Source organism: Haliaeetus leucocephalus, unplaced genomic scaffold, assembly GCF_000737465.1.
Source record: "Haliaeetus leucocephalus isolate CR32 unplaced genomic scaffold, Haliaeetus_leucocephalus-4.0 Scaffold163, whole genome shotgun sequence".
Lineage (NCBI taxonomy): Eukaryota > Metazoa > Chordata > Aves > Accipitriformes > Accipitridae > Haliaeetus > Haliaeetus leucocephalus.
The window spans coordinates 1312722-1324882 of NW_010972599.1; the positions used below are offsets into that span (position 1 = coordinate 1312722).

The window sequence follows — 12161 nt, forward strand, 5'->3', positions numbered from 1 at the left end:
ATAAAATGCTCTTTGCAAATATCAGTGCTATAAATGACACAAAAGATAAAACATGGATTTGATCTGTCTCGATTCGTGTATATTAATTACACGGGAGCACTTCTGTGTGTGTTGATCTACAAATGTCATCTTTCTCCTTTAAAAAAACCAATGGATATTCAGAAAAGAGGGATCACATCTAGGAAGAAAGGTTTTAAGCTCCCTTTTAACTGCAGCCTTAGGTTAGGGCAGCATTAATAAGTCAGGACCTTTGGAACAACTACAAGACAGGAAAACCCAAATTCTCACACCTCCTGTCCTAAGGACCTTTGAATGAAATCAAGCTAGATGACCCCAAGACCGAAGTCAAAAAACATGAATTCTCAAGGCACTTGCTGGTTTGAATAACACAATATTCAGCTAAATACTGAGGTGCTCCAAGTCCTGCCCTTTCTTCCGACAAACACGCCACGTGGGAAAGCATCCACGGCACTTCACCAGCTTCTGCCACGAAACCACTGCGGGAAAGAGGCTGGTATGCAGAAGACAGACTCCTGCGATGGAAAACAGGGGTAATCTCTTTTAAATTCAAGCGCTGTGTAAAGGGAAAGCTACTGCCGTAACTGCCCGCTGTTCCCAATTGGCAGCAGTGGTGCAGTCTAATTCAAAACACCAGCATGGATTTGCTCCAGTCTTTTCTGTGTACCCTTTTGAAACCTAGGTCAAGTTTGTTATTATTAAAAAAAAAATCAGGGTTTAATAATGCCAGCCAAATATTCATTCAGATGGGGACAGCACGACCTCCCGGGACTCATCTGGAGCCAACGCCACTGTCCTCCCAGCCCCTCGCCCGCCACAGCATCCCCCTCTGCACAGCACAGCCAGCCTTGAAATAACCCCTGGTGCTGGTACGGCTCTCATGTCAGACACCTCCTCACCTGCTTCTGCGAAAAATGTATATCTGCATATACAGACACATGTAATTTTTACCTGAAAAGTTAAGAAACAGTGAGTAACACCATAAAGATAAGTATCTTGCAGCACAATTACTTTTATTCAATATTTTGGGGGGTTGTTTTGTTTGGGTTTTTTTTTTTTTCAATCAGAGAAGCTCAATAAGCACGGACTATCAATATGATTCAGGTTTTCAATGTTAGTGTCTTAAATATAAGCAGAGAAGCAACAGAAGAAAGGTATTTTTTTGATTCAAGCAGCAGTAGCTCAGCTGGCCCCCTCACTGCTTTTCTTCCTAGAGGTATCACAGTAAGCCCTGTACGAGCAGTCTCTTACGCATATGGAGTCAAAGAATATTTCTGGCGCTTAAGAGTGCCTACAAGAATGCATTCGTATTTGGCTAGGGCAGAATTAATGCCTAGAGTGAGACCGACTGACCACGAGAAATTTCATCCCTCATTCATGATGCATTCAGCCCTACAGCTGAATTTAGTTGAGCAAGGAACCAAGACAGGACCTTTGGTAACAGTCATGCTGAAAAAGTCGTATTAAATTTTGTACTTGCTTGCTTTCTTGTTTTTCTTTTTTCTTTCCCCCCCAACCCCTTTTTTTCCTTGTCTCTTTTTTTCTTTTTTTATCCCTAGCACACCCGTTTCCCACCCATGGCAGACTATGGGAGGAGCAGCCCAATTCAGCAGTGCAGTGCTTTTCTCCCATGGAAAATCCTCCTCACTCTGGGTGAGTGCTTTCCTCACGGAATCAGTGCAGAGCTGAGCTGTCCCGCAGGTGCACCAGGGCGGCCATGTGTATTTCCCTGCGGGATCATAACACCACAGGTTAAATGAACTTATTTTGGAATTAGTGCACTTGCAGCTCTGGCAGTCCTCTAGCAGTAAAATGCTAAATAGGTAAGGGAAGAGTGAAAATGTTTGTCAAGAGCTCTTACTTCCTAAATTGATACAGTCATTATCAACCTAATTATATAATTACACTTGAAAGGAGGATTGCGCATCATCTGCTGAGTAAATCTAAGTAAAACACAAGCACTTATCTTGGAATCCCAAATTAAAACTATAAAGTACTATATTTAAATTCTCAATAATGCTTCAAATAAAGTGCTCGAAAAATAATGTAACTTTGCATTTTAGCCTTACTTTAATAGACTAGGTAGGACACAGGAATTGAATACTAACTGATTATTAAGAAGATAAAGTGGTTTAGCAATGCACTAAGTGTACAGAGAAACTGAACTATTATATGCATTATCTTTTTCAGCTGACTGTGCAAATGCAGGCCTATTCTGAGCATGTAATTATTTCCATTCAATGATTAGATACAGTATTTTAATGCATAAATTGATGGAACTGCCTACATTTAGGAATATACAGGCTGAGTGGAATGAGATATGCTGGAACAACTTGAAAAAGAAGTGAATAAGGCTGCTAGGAATAGTGTGCTGGGTGACTGGCACAGCCTGAGAAGGTACATACGTGCAAATTCACCTGGGTATACACAAACATGCTTACATGTGTTTGAAACAGTAAAATAAGATGCATGGTCTTGTACGTGAGGAACAAGTTGGTTTGATAGCAAAGAACTACCTGGAGTGTCATCCTGCACCGTTGATTTACATCAATTACACTAGCAATTTAATAGATAATAGTGAAAATGACAGAAAGCTGACTGCTAAATATACTAACAGAGATTAGTAATTATTAAGCTATTAGATTTTTTTAAGAGGGATGTCAATAAAAGATCGATATGGAGGGAAGGAGAGAGAATTGCTGAAAGCAAATGAATATGCAGCACTTGACTTTGCAGCTTGGCATTGCATGGGGCACACCTTGCCTCACCGGGATGAGGTTGGCCATCCCACTTTTGGGTACTTTGCTTTCCCAAGGAATCGGTAAAGAACACTTTTTGCAGTCAGAAAATTGTGAGGAATTGTACTGATTTAGGAGGAAAGCCGCCTTTGTCAGATCAAGTCCCCGGTACCATTTTAACCTTATGGTAAATGAGATGGGCTTCAGAGCGCTACTGACGTCAACTGTAAAATGGGCAATACGCAGCCGCTCCTCCGTTTTCAGAACAAATTCATATATTTCTTTTCTTGTCTAAGAAAAGGACTTCCTTTAATCCACTTTGAAGTGATTCCAGCATTTCTGAGATTTTTTTAAACTCTTCTGAATTATTTGGCTCTTGTGGATTCAGACTGTAGTCATGCTCCAGACTCTTAGGTTCCTGCCAGGAAAAATTCAAAACTCCTTGTCAAATGCAGTATTTATACTAAAACAAAAAGGTGAGTGTTCCTTACTACAACCATATTTTGTGATCTTACTCTCAGTTTTCAAACCCATCCCAGCCTCAGCAAACAGAGCTTTCACAATGCTGGGACACGGCTCCAGCCAGAGAGCAAAGCCACTCTGCACTCCAAAACACACAGCGAAAATAGAACTGCATTGTTTCCCCACACACCAATGCAAATAACCTACAAATGGAGTATTTTTTCTATAAGAATTGTTCCTCCTACTCTCACCATGTGACAAATTAAGCCTATTTTTCAACTCAAATCATTCTGCACAGAATTTAATCTGTATGGTTTTTTTTTTTTTTTTTTTTTTTAAATCTAGGTTGGATATATTAAAAATTCTGGTTCCTAATTCATCTGAGCATGTGGCATGAACAAACAGGCAACACATAGGATGGCCAAATTCAAAGGTAGCAGAAATAAAAGATTTTATTCTTAGCCACACACAGCTTCTACAAAGATAAGGGAAGGCAGCAATTTTAAATCTAAGACCACAAAAAAATTCAGATGGGCTCTTCTTCAGTGCAGTTATATTTTTACAAGAAGACAGCCTCAAGAAAGCAATTCGTAACTCGACTGATCAAGACTTTTACCCTGAAATATAATTACTAGGTATGCACCCTAATTATACCAAAAGATATATTTAACACAACGCCACAGTGAACAACCATTGGTTCCTCTTTCTCTTAGGACATCATCTAAGAAATCAAATTAATCAGGTCCCAGAGGAGAGCTGAGTAGATGAGTGTGCACTGATAGATAATAGCTTCAGAGACCTAATTACTAACATGCAACTTTGTTCTCTAACAGAATTATCTAGAGATCTGTATTTTTCAGATTAATAAACTAAGAGAAAGGCGTGCCAGACAAAAGGATAAAAAACAGTTTAATAATATAAGGAAATAATTTCTGACATTTAGAAATGACCTATTAAAAAAATCTACTATTTCCTATGTGCTTTTATTACAATTTTTTTAGTTAAAATGTTATTGTTAACTTTATTTTCTAAAACCTCTAAGTACCTTTCTCCTCCATTTGCTTCTTAATCCTGGGGAACATCATCATCACATTTTAATTGTCAATTGATATAGCGTATTCATAAACAACTTCAAAAATATCAGAAAATATAAAGGAGACCTATAGTGAAATTCTTTCCAGTGACTGAAACAGCAACAGACATCAAGTTATGAATTAAACAAATCTTGTCCTGCCAACATCACTGTTACTGACCTAATTTCACCTTTCTATCTCAATAAAATTTTCTTCATAGGTTCTCTATTTGAATTTTGTGCAAATTTGCAAACGCATAACTGCGTAAAGAAGAGAGAGTACATTTAGCAGCACTAAGTTTCTGCTGATTTGTGCTCATTTCAGAAGTGAATAGCAGTTTTGTTCATAGAAAGACAAGGAATAACTTAACAACACATATAAAAAGTACCTTGGCATCTCACCCTAACTTTTCTAATAAAAAGAAATGGTTTCATTAAAAACTGTCGTGACAAAAACTGAATCATTTTACCCTGCATCGGCTCCACAGTTGTACCTATAACTAACAATTGCAAGCAAATGACCTAGAAATTATTAACTCGCCCCCCCTGCCCACAGAGCCGAGGTTAAGAAGTCGAGCCATGAAGCCCAACCGCACCTCTTGTGCGTGCCCTTTGCATGCCGAAAGCTCTCCGGGGTCGTTTGCCATCGCTGGGCTAATGAGTTTGAGGGTGGGATGCCTGTCCCCCAGGGATGCCCAGTGGCAAGGAGCGTGCCAAAACATGGTGGAGATGAAGGAATGAAGTCCATCAGGTGGGAGAGGGGAGGGACCAGCAGCCAGGACAGCACTGGTACTGGGGAGGGAACCCACGACAGGAGAGCTTGCTAACATGATGAGAAAGGGAGACGTAATTTACAGCTCTACGAGGGTCTCCTCGGCGATTGCGCAAGGGATCTTCGAGGGAAGCCCCGGCATGATCCAAAGGCTGTGCTGTATGTACAGAGCCATTTAAATCAGTTGAAAACAGAGCTGTCTTCCTCCCCAGATAGCAGAATTCACAGGTATTTAAGTGCTGGCAAGGTAATCCCCTTGTGCTTCGTCTAACTGTGGTCTTGTTTTTATCACCAGTAGCCAAAGGCACGCTCAAACCCGGCTACCCTAGGGGTGCAGAGGGAATGTCCCCTCCCACACCCCGTACAGCCCTGCCCCTAGAGCTGAAATACTGCAGGGTGGTTTTGATTTCTGTCTCCTTATCTTCCCACCTTTTTGGATGGAGACTGCATTTTTAGAGCCACCTTGGCCTCATACTGGTATAAAAGAAAGGGCTAAAGGACTCCAGCCCTGTGGCAACGCCAGGGAAATTTTGATAGGGAAATTGAAAGAGGAATTTCGTCCCCAGGCAGAAGAAGGAAAACGATGCCTCCACTAGCAGCTTTTCCTTCCCAAAGGAATCGTTGTGGAAAGCAGTATCTGCAATGCACGGTATCCCACTGGATGTCAGACTGCTGAAAAATGGTTCGTTAAAGATAGCCTTGCATTTATATCTGTACTTAGGAGCCTAAATTAAAATGGCCTACGGCAAGAACTGGTCTCTTCCATGGGAGAAGGGATGTCTTCTCACCTCGGAAACCAGCTGATGAAATGCAGGCTAGAAAGCCTAATATTGGACATCCAACTTAAAAAATGTCGCTGACAAAATCCTCCCCTGCTGCTTGCTGAAACCTAGGAAATTGTAAAGGTAGCTGCAAAACTGACTATCCAAAGTGATTTCAGAAGCTCCTCTCCAATACAATAGGAAATAATCTGTAACTCCTGTCAAAGGTACAAGTGCTAATGAGGAAACTTCAAAACGTGTGCTCATCTGACCTTTTCTAGACAGAGCTTCACAATGGCTTCTGCCATCAAAAGCACCTGCATGTTTCCAAACCTTCAAATAGGGCATTTTCAACCCAGCTGAACCTCCGGATACTGGCCAGTTCAGAAGATGACACGTCAGTATTCACCACTCCTCCAAACCTGGACGGCATCCATCCATCCATCCACCCAGCACCTTGACAGAAGACGTCACACCAAATAATGCCCTGTGACAGCAGCACCACACAGACAGCTCCAGGCTGGAACCAGCAGCAGAAAAGACTAAGGTCCTGATTTACGTCATCCAACGTGCTTCTCGTTATCCACTTCCAAAACTAAATCTCAGATTCAAAATACTTAGATCTGCAGAGGTATGACTTCATCACTCGATTTACACGGCATTCTGCAATGTGTGCACTCCGATAGATGGAAATAGGTATTTCTTACTGCCGTAAGTTTCATTTTCTTTTAATTGGGCGGTTCCAAATTAATCTGTTGCATTGGAGTCATGTCAGTCAGATATGACTGACATGTCAAATCAATGAAGGAGCAGAGCAGGGAAAGTCCATAGTGAGGGGGCTTGCTCCAGGTTTTACAGATGTGCTGGAAAAATATGGAAGCTGGTCAAAGGTAGGCTTAAATCAGATATATTTCCCCATGGCCTTTTTATTTTAATTTCTACATCTGAACTTAACCTTTTGCTCAGCACTAAATTCCTCACTCCCACAACTCAGAATATCTCAGTAGAAATTCTGTGGAAAAAAGGGTAAAAAAAAAAAAAAATTTAAAAATCAAGGCCTAAGAGGGAGTCCTGCTGTAACCAAAAGGACTCTTGCTTTGAAGATCCCAAAACAAAATGAAAAGCAATGGAAGAGAGAAAGAGAGAGAAAACCCAAAAAGTTCTTAGCTAGGATTCGGAGTGTTGCATTTTGGAATTTGAAAATTAAAACATGACGAATTTGGGAGCATTTTTTAACTGAAATATTAACACATTTTAGAAAACTACACACCAGCAATTTCATCTGGCACTCTTCTTGAAACTGGAGTTTTTAAGTGATTCCACCATGCATATCACTATTCTAGTCACTTTCAAATGCATTTTACTAATACCTCATTTAAAATGTATTGTATTTTAAATAGCCCTTAGTATGATATTTTTAGAGCTTGAGCTCACCTAAATGCCTTAAAGCAACTAACTCCTCATCAGCCTAGAAAAACTTGCTGTCAAGGCAGAATATAAAAGCACAGAGTGCAATGTATTCACCACATAACACTATGCGGTGAATATACATTGTTAGTACTTGCATGCCTCACGCTCTTCAGAAAATGTACGCTTTCAGGGTAAATTATTAGAAATGCATTTAGTTCAACAAAAATGCATTGGGAACTGGCATTATGAGACTGCACAAAAAAAAACTTAATAAGGGAGAACTGAATTAAAGAATGGCTAATCCCATGTGATGTATTTATGGTTTGAACTTGACTGCATCTTACATGGGTTTTAAATTCACTTTTACATCATATTAGACATTCATTTGTCAGCATTGTATTTATTTTTTCCATTTTTTTCCCTTCCTCTTGCAAGAGAGCAGAAACCAATTATGTTAGAAACAGTCAGCCAAATTTTCTGTCACACACCCTATTCCTTCAGCTTTAATGGGGTAGATATAATTACCAATTATAAAGGGACACAATCCACACAAAAATCAATTTCCATATTTAAGAGGACCCTGTCAATGGGGTTGTTTTGCAATGGCCCTTCCTCCAAGCGGGAGGCAGAGCCATGTGAACATTTCCCAAAAACACCTGGTGCCAACCCAAACCTCTGACTGATGGGGTTTCATCAGTCTGTTGACTTATTTTTAAGATTTGTTTCATGCTTGCATCTTTTGGTTATATACACATTTATATACATCTATATTTAGGCTACATAAGGTATAGATATATAAATGTCTTTTTTACACCATTAACAGGGCACTTAAGGTGTGCATAGACTTTTTTTTATGGTGCTTTAAATTTTTTGGCTTGATAAGGGTTTTCCAGGATAGACTCAGAATATTTTATGAGCACATACTGTGACAGCCACAGGACATGTGCGATAACCCACGCAGAAACCAAGAGTTTTCCGACTTCACAGCTTGTGATTACATGTTGGCACCTGATGATTGACTGAGATGTCCTGAACCGCTGGAAAAATCAAAGCGCCAAAACAACTTGTGGAAACAAGCAGGCTTGCAGCTGGAATGAGCTGAGGTATAATAACAGTAAATTGTGCTGGAGATGAAACGCAAACTCATACAGATAATAATATGGTCCGGGGTTTTCTTCTTGGTGATTGTAAAAATTTAAACTGATTCTGTTGCTACAGAATTTAAATTGGAAGAAAGTTTAAAGATGGAAGAATGGGAAGATTATCCCAGAGCACACAATAAAATAGTAACAATAGCTCACATAGTCTATGGCTATACTCCACCACAGACATTTAAAGGAATAATTTGTAAATACTATGAAAAATAACTGGCTTTCATACATGAGACATGGTGTATTCTGGCTTTTGAACTGAAGCAACTTAGTTTTTATTAACTATATAATTTTGAGCTATCAGTAAAACAGCTTAGAGTAAAAATCCCCACCCAGAACAGTTTTCCATTTTATATACAAATCTTTAAAAGAAAAATAGCATTATAAAGTATATTAACCTTGTTTTTCATTTACTTCAGTCAAATCAAATGAAATAAAACTACTGGTCCTGATTTATAGAAAGAAAAGGCTTGGCTCAAAATGCCTGCTTTAAGAAGTTGGCTGTGACCAAAAGGCTACTTGAAATACAGGTGCAAACCAGTTTTTACCAGAGAGCCAGCGCTGAAGGTACATACTCTTTTTTCCCTGATCACAGCCACTCGTTAACGCTTTTGATTCTTGTGTTTGTTCAGGTAAAAAAAAAAAGTTTTGCTTAAAACTCTAAGTTTGATAAAAATTTAATTGTCTCCAAGCCTTATTTTTCAAATGAACAGGTAAATTTTAAATGATGAAAGTAAGAACATGAAAACTGCCATGTAAGAGACTTGAGGGTAGTTGTCATATTATTCTGAAGACCAAGATCTATTTAAGAGTTAGTTGCATGAAGTAAACTGATGCTTAAATAAAGAGGAAAAAAAAAGGATAAACTAAAATGCGATGACACTTCATGTGCACACGTTGACTGTCCGTACAAACCAAAGCGATGGCTCTGGCCAGCCCAGGGAGCCCCGTGGGTAGGCAGCTCTGCACCAAGCTGAACAGGACACGTCCTTCTCAGAGGGATACCTCAGAGAGCTGCATGGAGAGTAACGAAACCCCCACGTCCCACTCCCTTTTTAACGTATCTGCTTCACTAAGCTCACTCATATGGAGGCCATAGTTACCTTCTGGTAAAAACATCCCCAGCTTTAATATAACAACGTTGGGTTATTTCATCAGAATATTTACCCACAATATAACCCTTAACAACTGTTGCAAGGTCAAAGAGGAATATGGTTTTTACCTCAAATAATCATGTGTGATATATGTGATTACACTGTACATAATTTGAATGTGCTATGTGTACTATACTGAAACATAAATGAAAATCAATAAAAAGAAGAGAAATCTGTATGTTTAAAAGAGAGTGTTTCTCCTGAGGACTGACACTTAGCAGTGGTGAGAGACAGAAGGACATGGTGAAGATACTTCATGGCACTGAGTCCTGTGTTCCGAAGGGCTCCTGCTGTCCATGCAGTGACCCGGAGCACCTCTGCTGTCCCTCCCGTTGACGCCTTCTGAAGGGACCTTCAGGGATCATAAGGATAATCTGGCCAAACTCTGCATTTCTTAGACTAAATGGGTCAAAGAGCTTTCCTACTTGCTTACAGACTAACACTATGAGAATAACGTTCTGAAAAAAACCCTTACAATCTTTGGGAGAGGAGGAGCCTTAACTAATATTTTTATCTTGGGAACAGAATATAGAAGGTTTTGATGCATGGAAAGGACATTTCCTTGGATTTTGAAAGCACTTTGCTGTTACGTCTCAACTTTCAGTGCATATAGATGCATACATGTCTACACTTATCTGTACGTGCCTTACATTTACACTTTTCTTTTTTCGGACAGCTTTACAGACAGTAATATGATCAGAAAATAATTTCTTACCTGGGGATATTATATAGAAAAAGTCCTTAAACTCATCCATCCAGACCTCTGCCAGTCTCCTGTTGTTCTTGTTGATGACGTGTCCCGTGCCACCTGGGAAGGTATAAGGTGTTGCCTTTCGGAAAACGTGGCCAACATGGGAGCAGGTGACAATCTCAAGGGAGCCGCCGCACTGCCAGATCTGAAATTGAAATATGCAGAAAACGTTGGCTAAAACAAATACAAGACGTGCTGAGTTTATAGCAGGAGGGACTCTGACAGACAGGTTATCAGCTATCTCCTGATTTATCTCCCCAGCTCACAGTTTAACAGGGAATTTCAAGCAAGAGTTTAAGGGAAACAGCAGGGGCACAACTCTCGATAGTAAGGAAAGCGTGCAGACTTTAACTGCAACGTGAAAGCTCGTGTGAGTGGTTCACCTGGTTCTGTGTTCTCACAGCATAAACATACAGAAACCGCCACCTTAGAAAGGTGTCATCCTATAATGGATTAAGTGGAGGGTCTGGATGTTATCTGTGTATTTAGATTTTCCAGGGTTTCAAAATATTTAAAGAAACAGAGAAGAATTTTTACTTTTTTTTATATATATATATTTTTATTTTTTTATATATATATATATATGTGTGTGTGTTTGTGTTTTTCAAAGCAGAATCATGTTCATGACCATCCCAAGCAAAGGCACAGCAGATCTTGGTTAATATCATGGACAGCAATAGAAAGCAGCAAGCACAGGTACTCTGAACATCACAGAACCACAGCAGTGAGACAGAGATGCAAAAGGTATGTTCTCTGGTTCATACGCTGGTGAGTACCATGATCAACTCAAAAAAAAAAAATATAGACAAAGAAGAGAATTTGATGAACTTCTAGATGCAAACTGTCCCTTTCCACTACTTGAGCCAAAATCTATACTCTGAGTAAGCTCAGTGACTTCAATATGACTGTACAAGCATAAAAACAAATTCAAGTAATCCTGGACTTTAATACCCTGTTGTTAAATGAAGTAACATATTTTTCTGTCAGATCACTGGACTCTTGGTATGATATAGATCAGTTTGTGTATTAACCACTGCTCTGCAATCTCCCATCTTCCCAGGCTCTGAAAAGAACTGGAGAAGAAACTAAAGAAGGCTGAAGGTAAAAGCTGGCAGAACTGGAGGCATAACATAGGCAGCCGGGTGAACACAGGCGCAAACAAAGATTTCCATCGGATGCTTATGGGGTTACAAAGCTTTGCTGTTCTGCCAGACAATATCAGTTCCCTGGGATTCACTCTTCACTAAGGTTCACTGACATTTTTGGTGTCAACAAAGGTATTACCAACTGCCCAGTTCCTTATTTAGGCTTGTCCCACCCTTTGCTTTAGTCTCCTCCTAAGCAGCCAGCAGGACTAAAATTTACAATATCTCCTGGTAATAAAACACAGAGTTTAAGAACCACTGGGTGTTTTAAACAGGAATGCTGGTACAGTCTTGTAATTAGAGCTCCTCGACACAGACGTAAGTTACCATAGTAACTTAATGCAGATTTTATTTAATTAGGGCTAAATCCTTTTACATAATTTCATTAGTATGCTAAGTGATGTACTCTGTTGGGATAAGCAACGACAACATCAAAATAGTCTTGTGTTTAACATCTTGTGTTTTGCAGCTCAGTGACAACTAGTCAGTTCAGGTGAAACTTCAAGCTGACGGATGCCAAGGAACACGCGACTGCACCGAAAGGGAGCGTGCGTTAGAACTGAAACGCACGCTGCTGATATACTTACAAAGCAACCTGGGAGGAACCCACTGGACTGGACAGTAATGAGCACAGCCAATTTGAGGTGTGCTTTAACCCACGGTGTCTCTGCCCAAGGACCACCATTCCGCCTCCAGGTTGCTCCTGCTCTCCCCCTCCGACTACTCT

At 40.0% G+C, this 12161-nt stretch overlaps 1 protein-coding gene across 2 annotated transcripts in view; it reads right to left on the bottom strand.

The window, feature by feature from the left end:
- The window catches only part of GALNT13 (polypeptide N-acetylgalactosaminyltransferase 13), a 135602-nt gene that overhangs the window by 34973 nt on the left and 88468 nt on the right, over positions 1 to 12161 (bottom strand). For both annotated transcript variants that reach the window (XM_010563058.1, XM_010563057.1), the window contains one exon: positions 10254 to 10434. In XM_010563058.1, coding sequence (XP_010561360.1) covers positions 10254 to 10434 — 181 coding nt within the window. The remainder of the gene's footprint in view (positions 1 to 10253; positions 10435 to 12161) is intronic.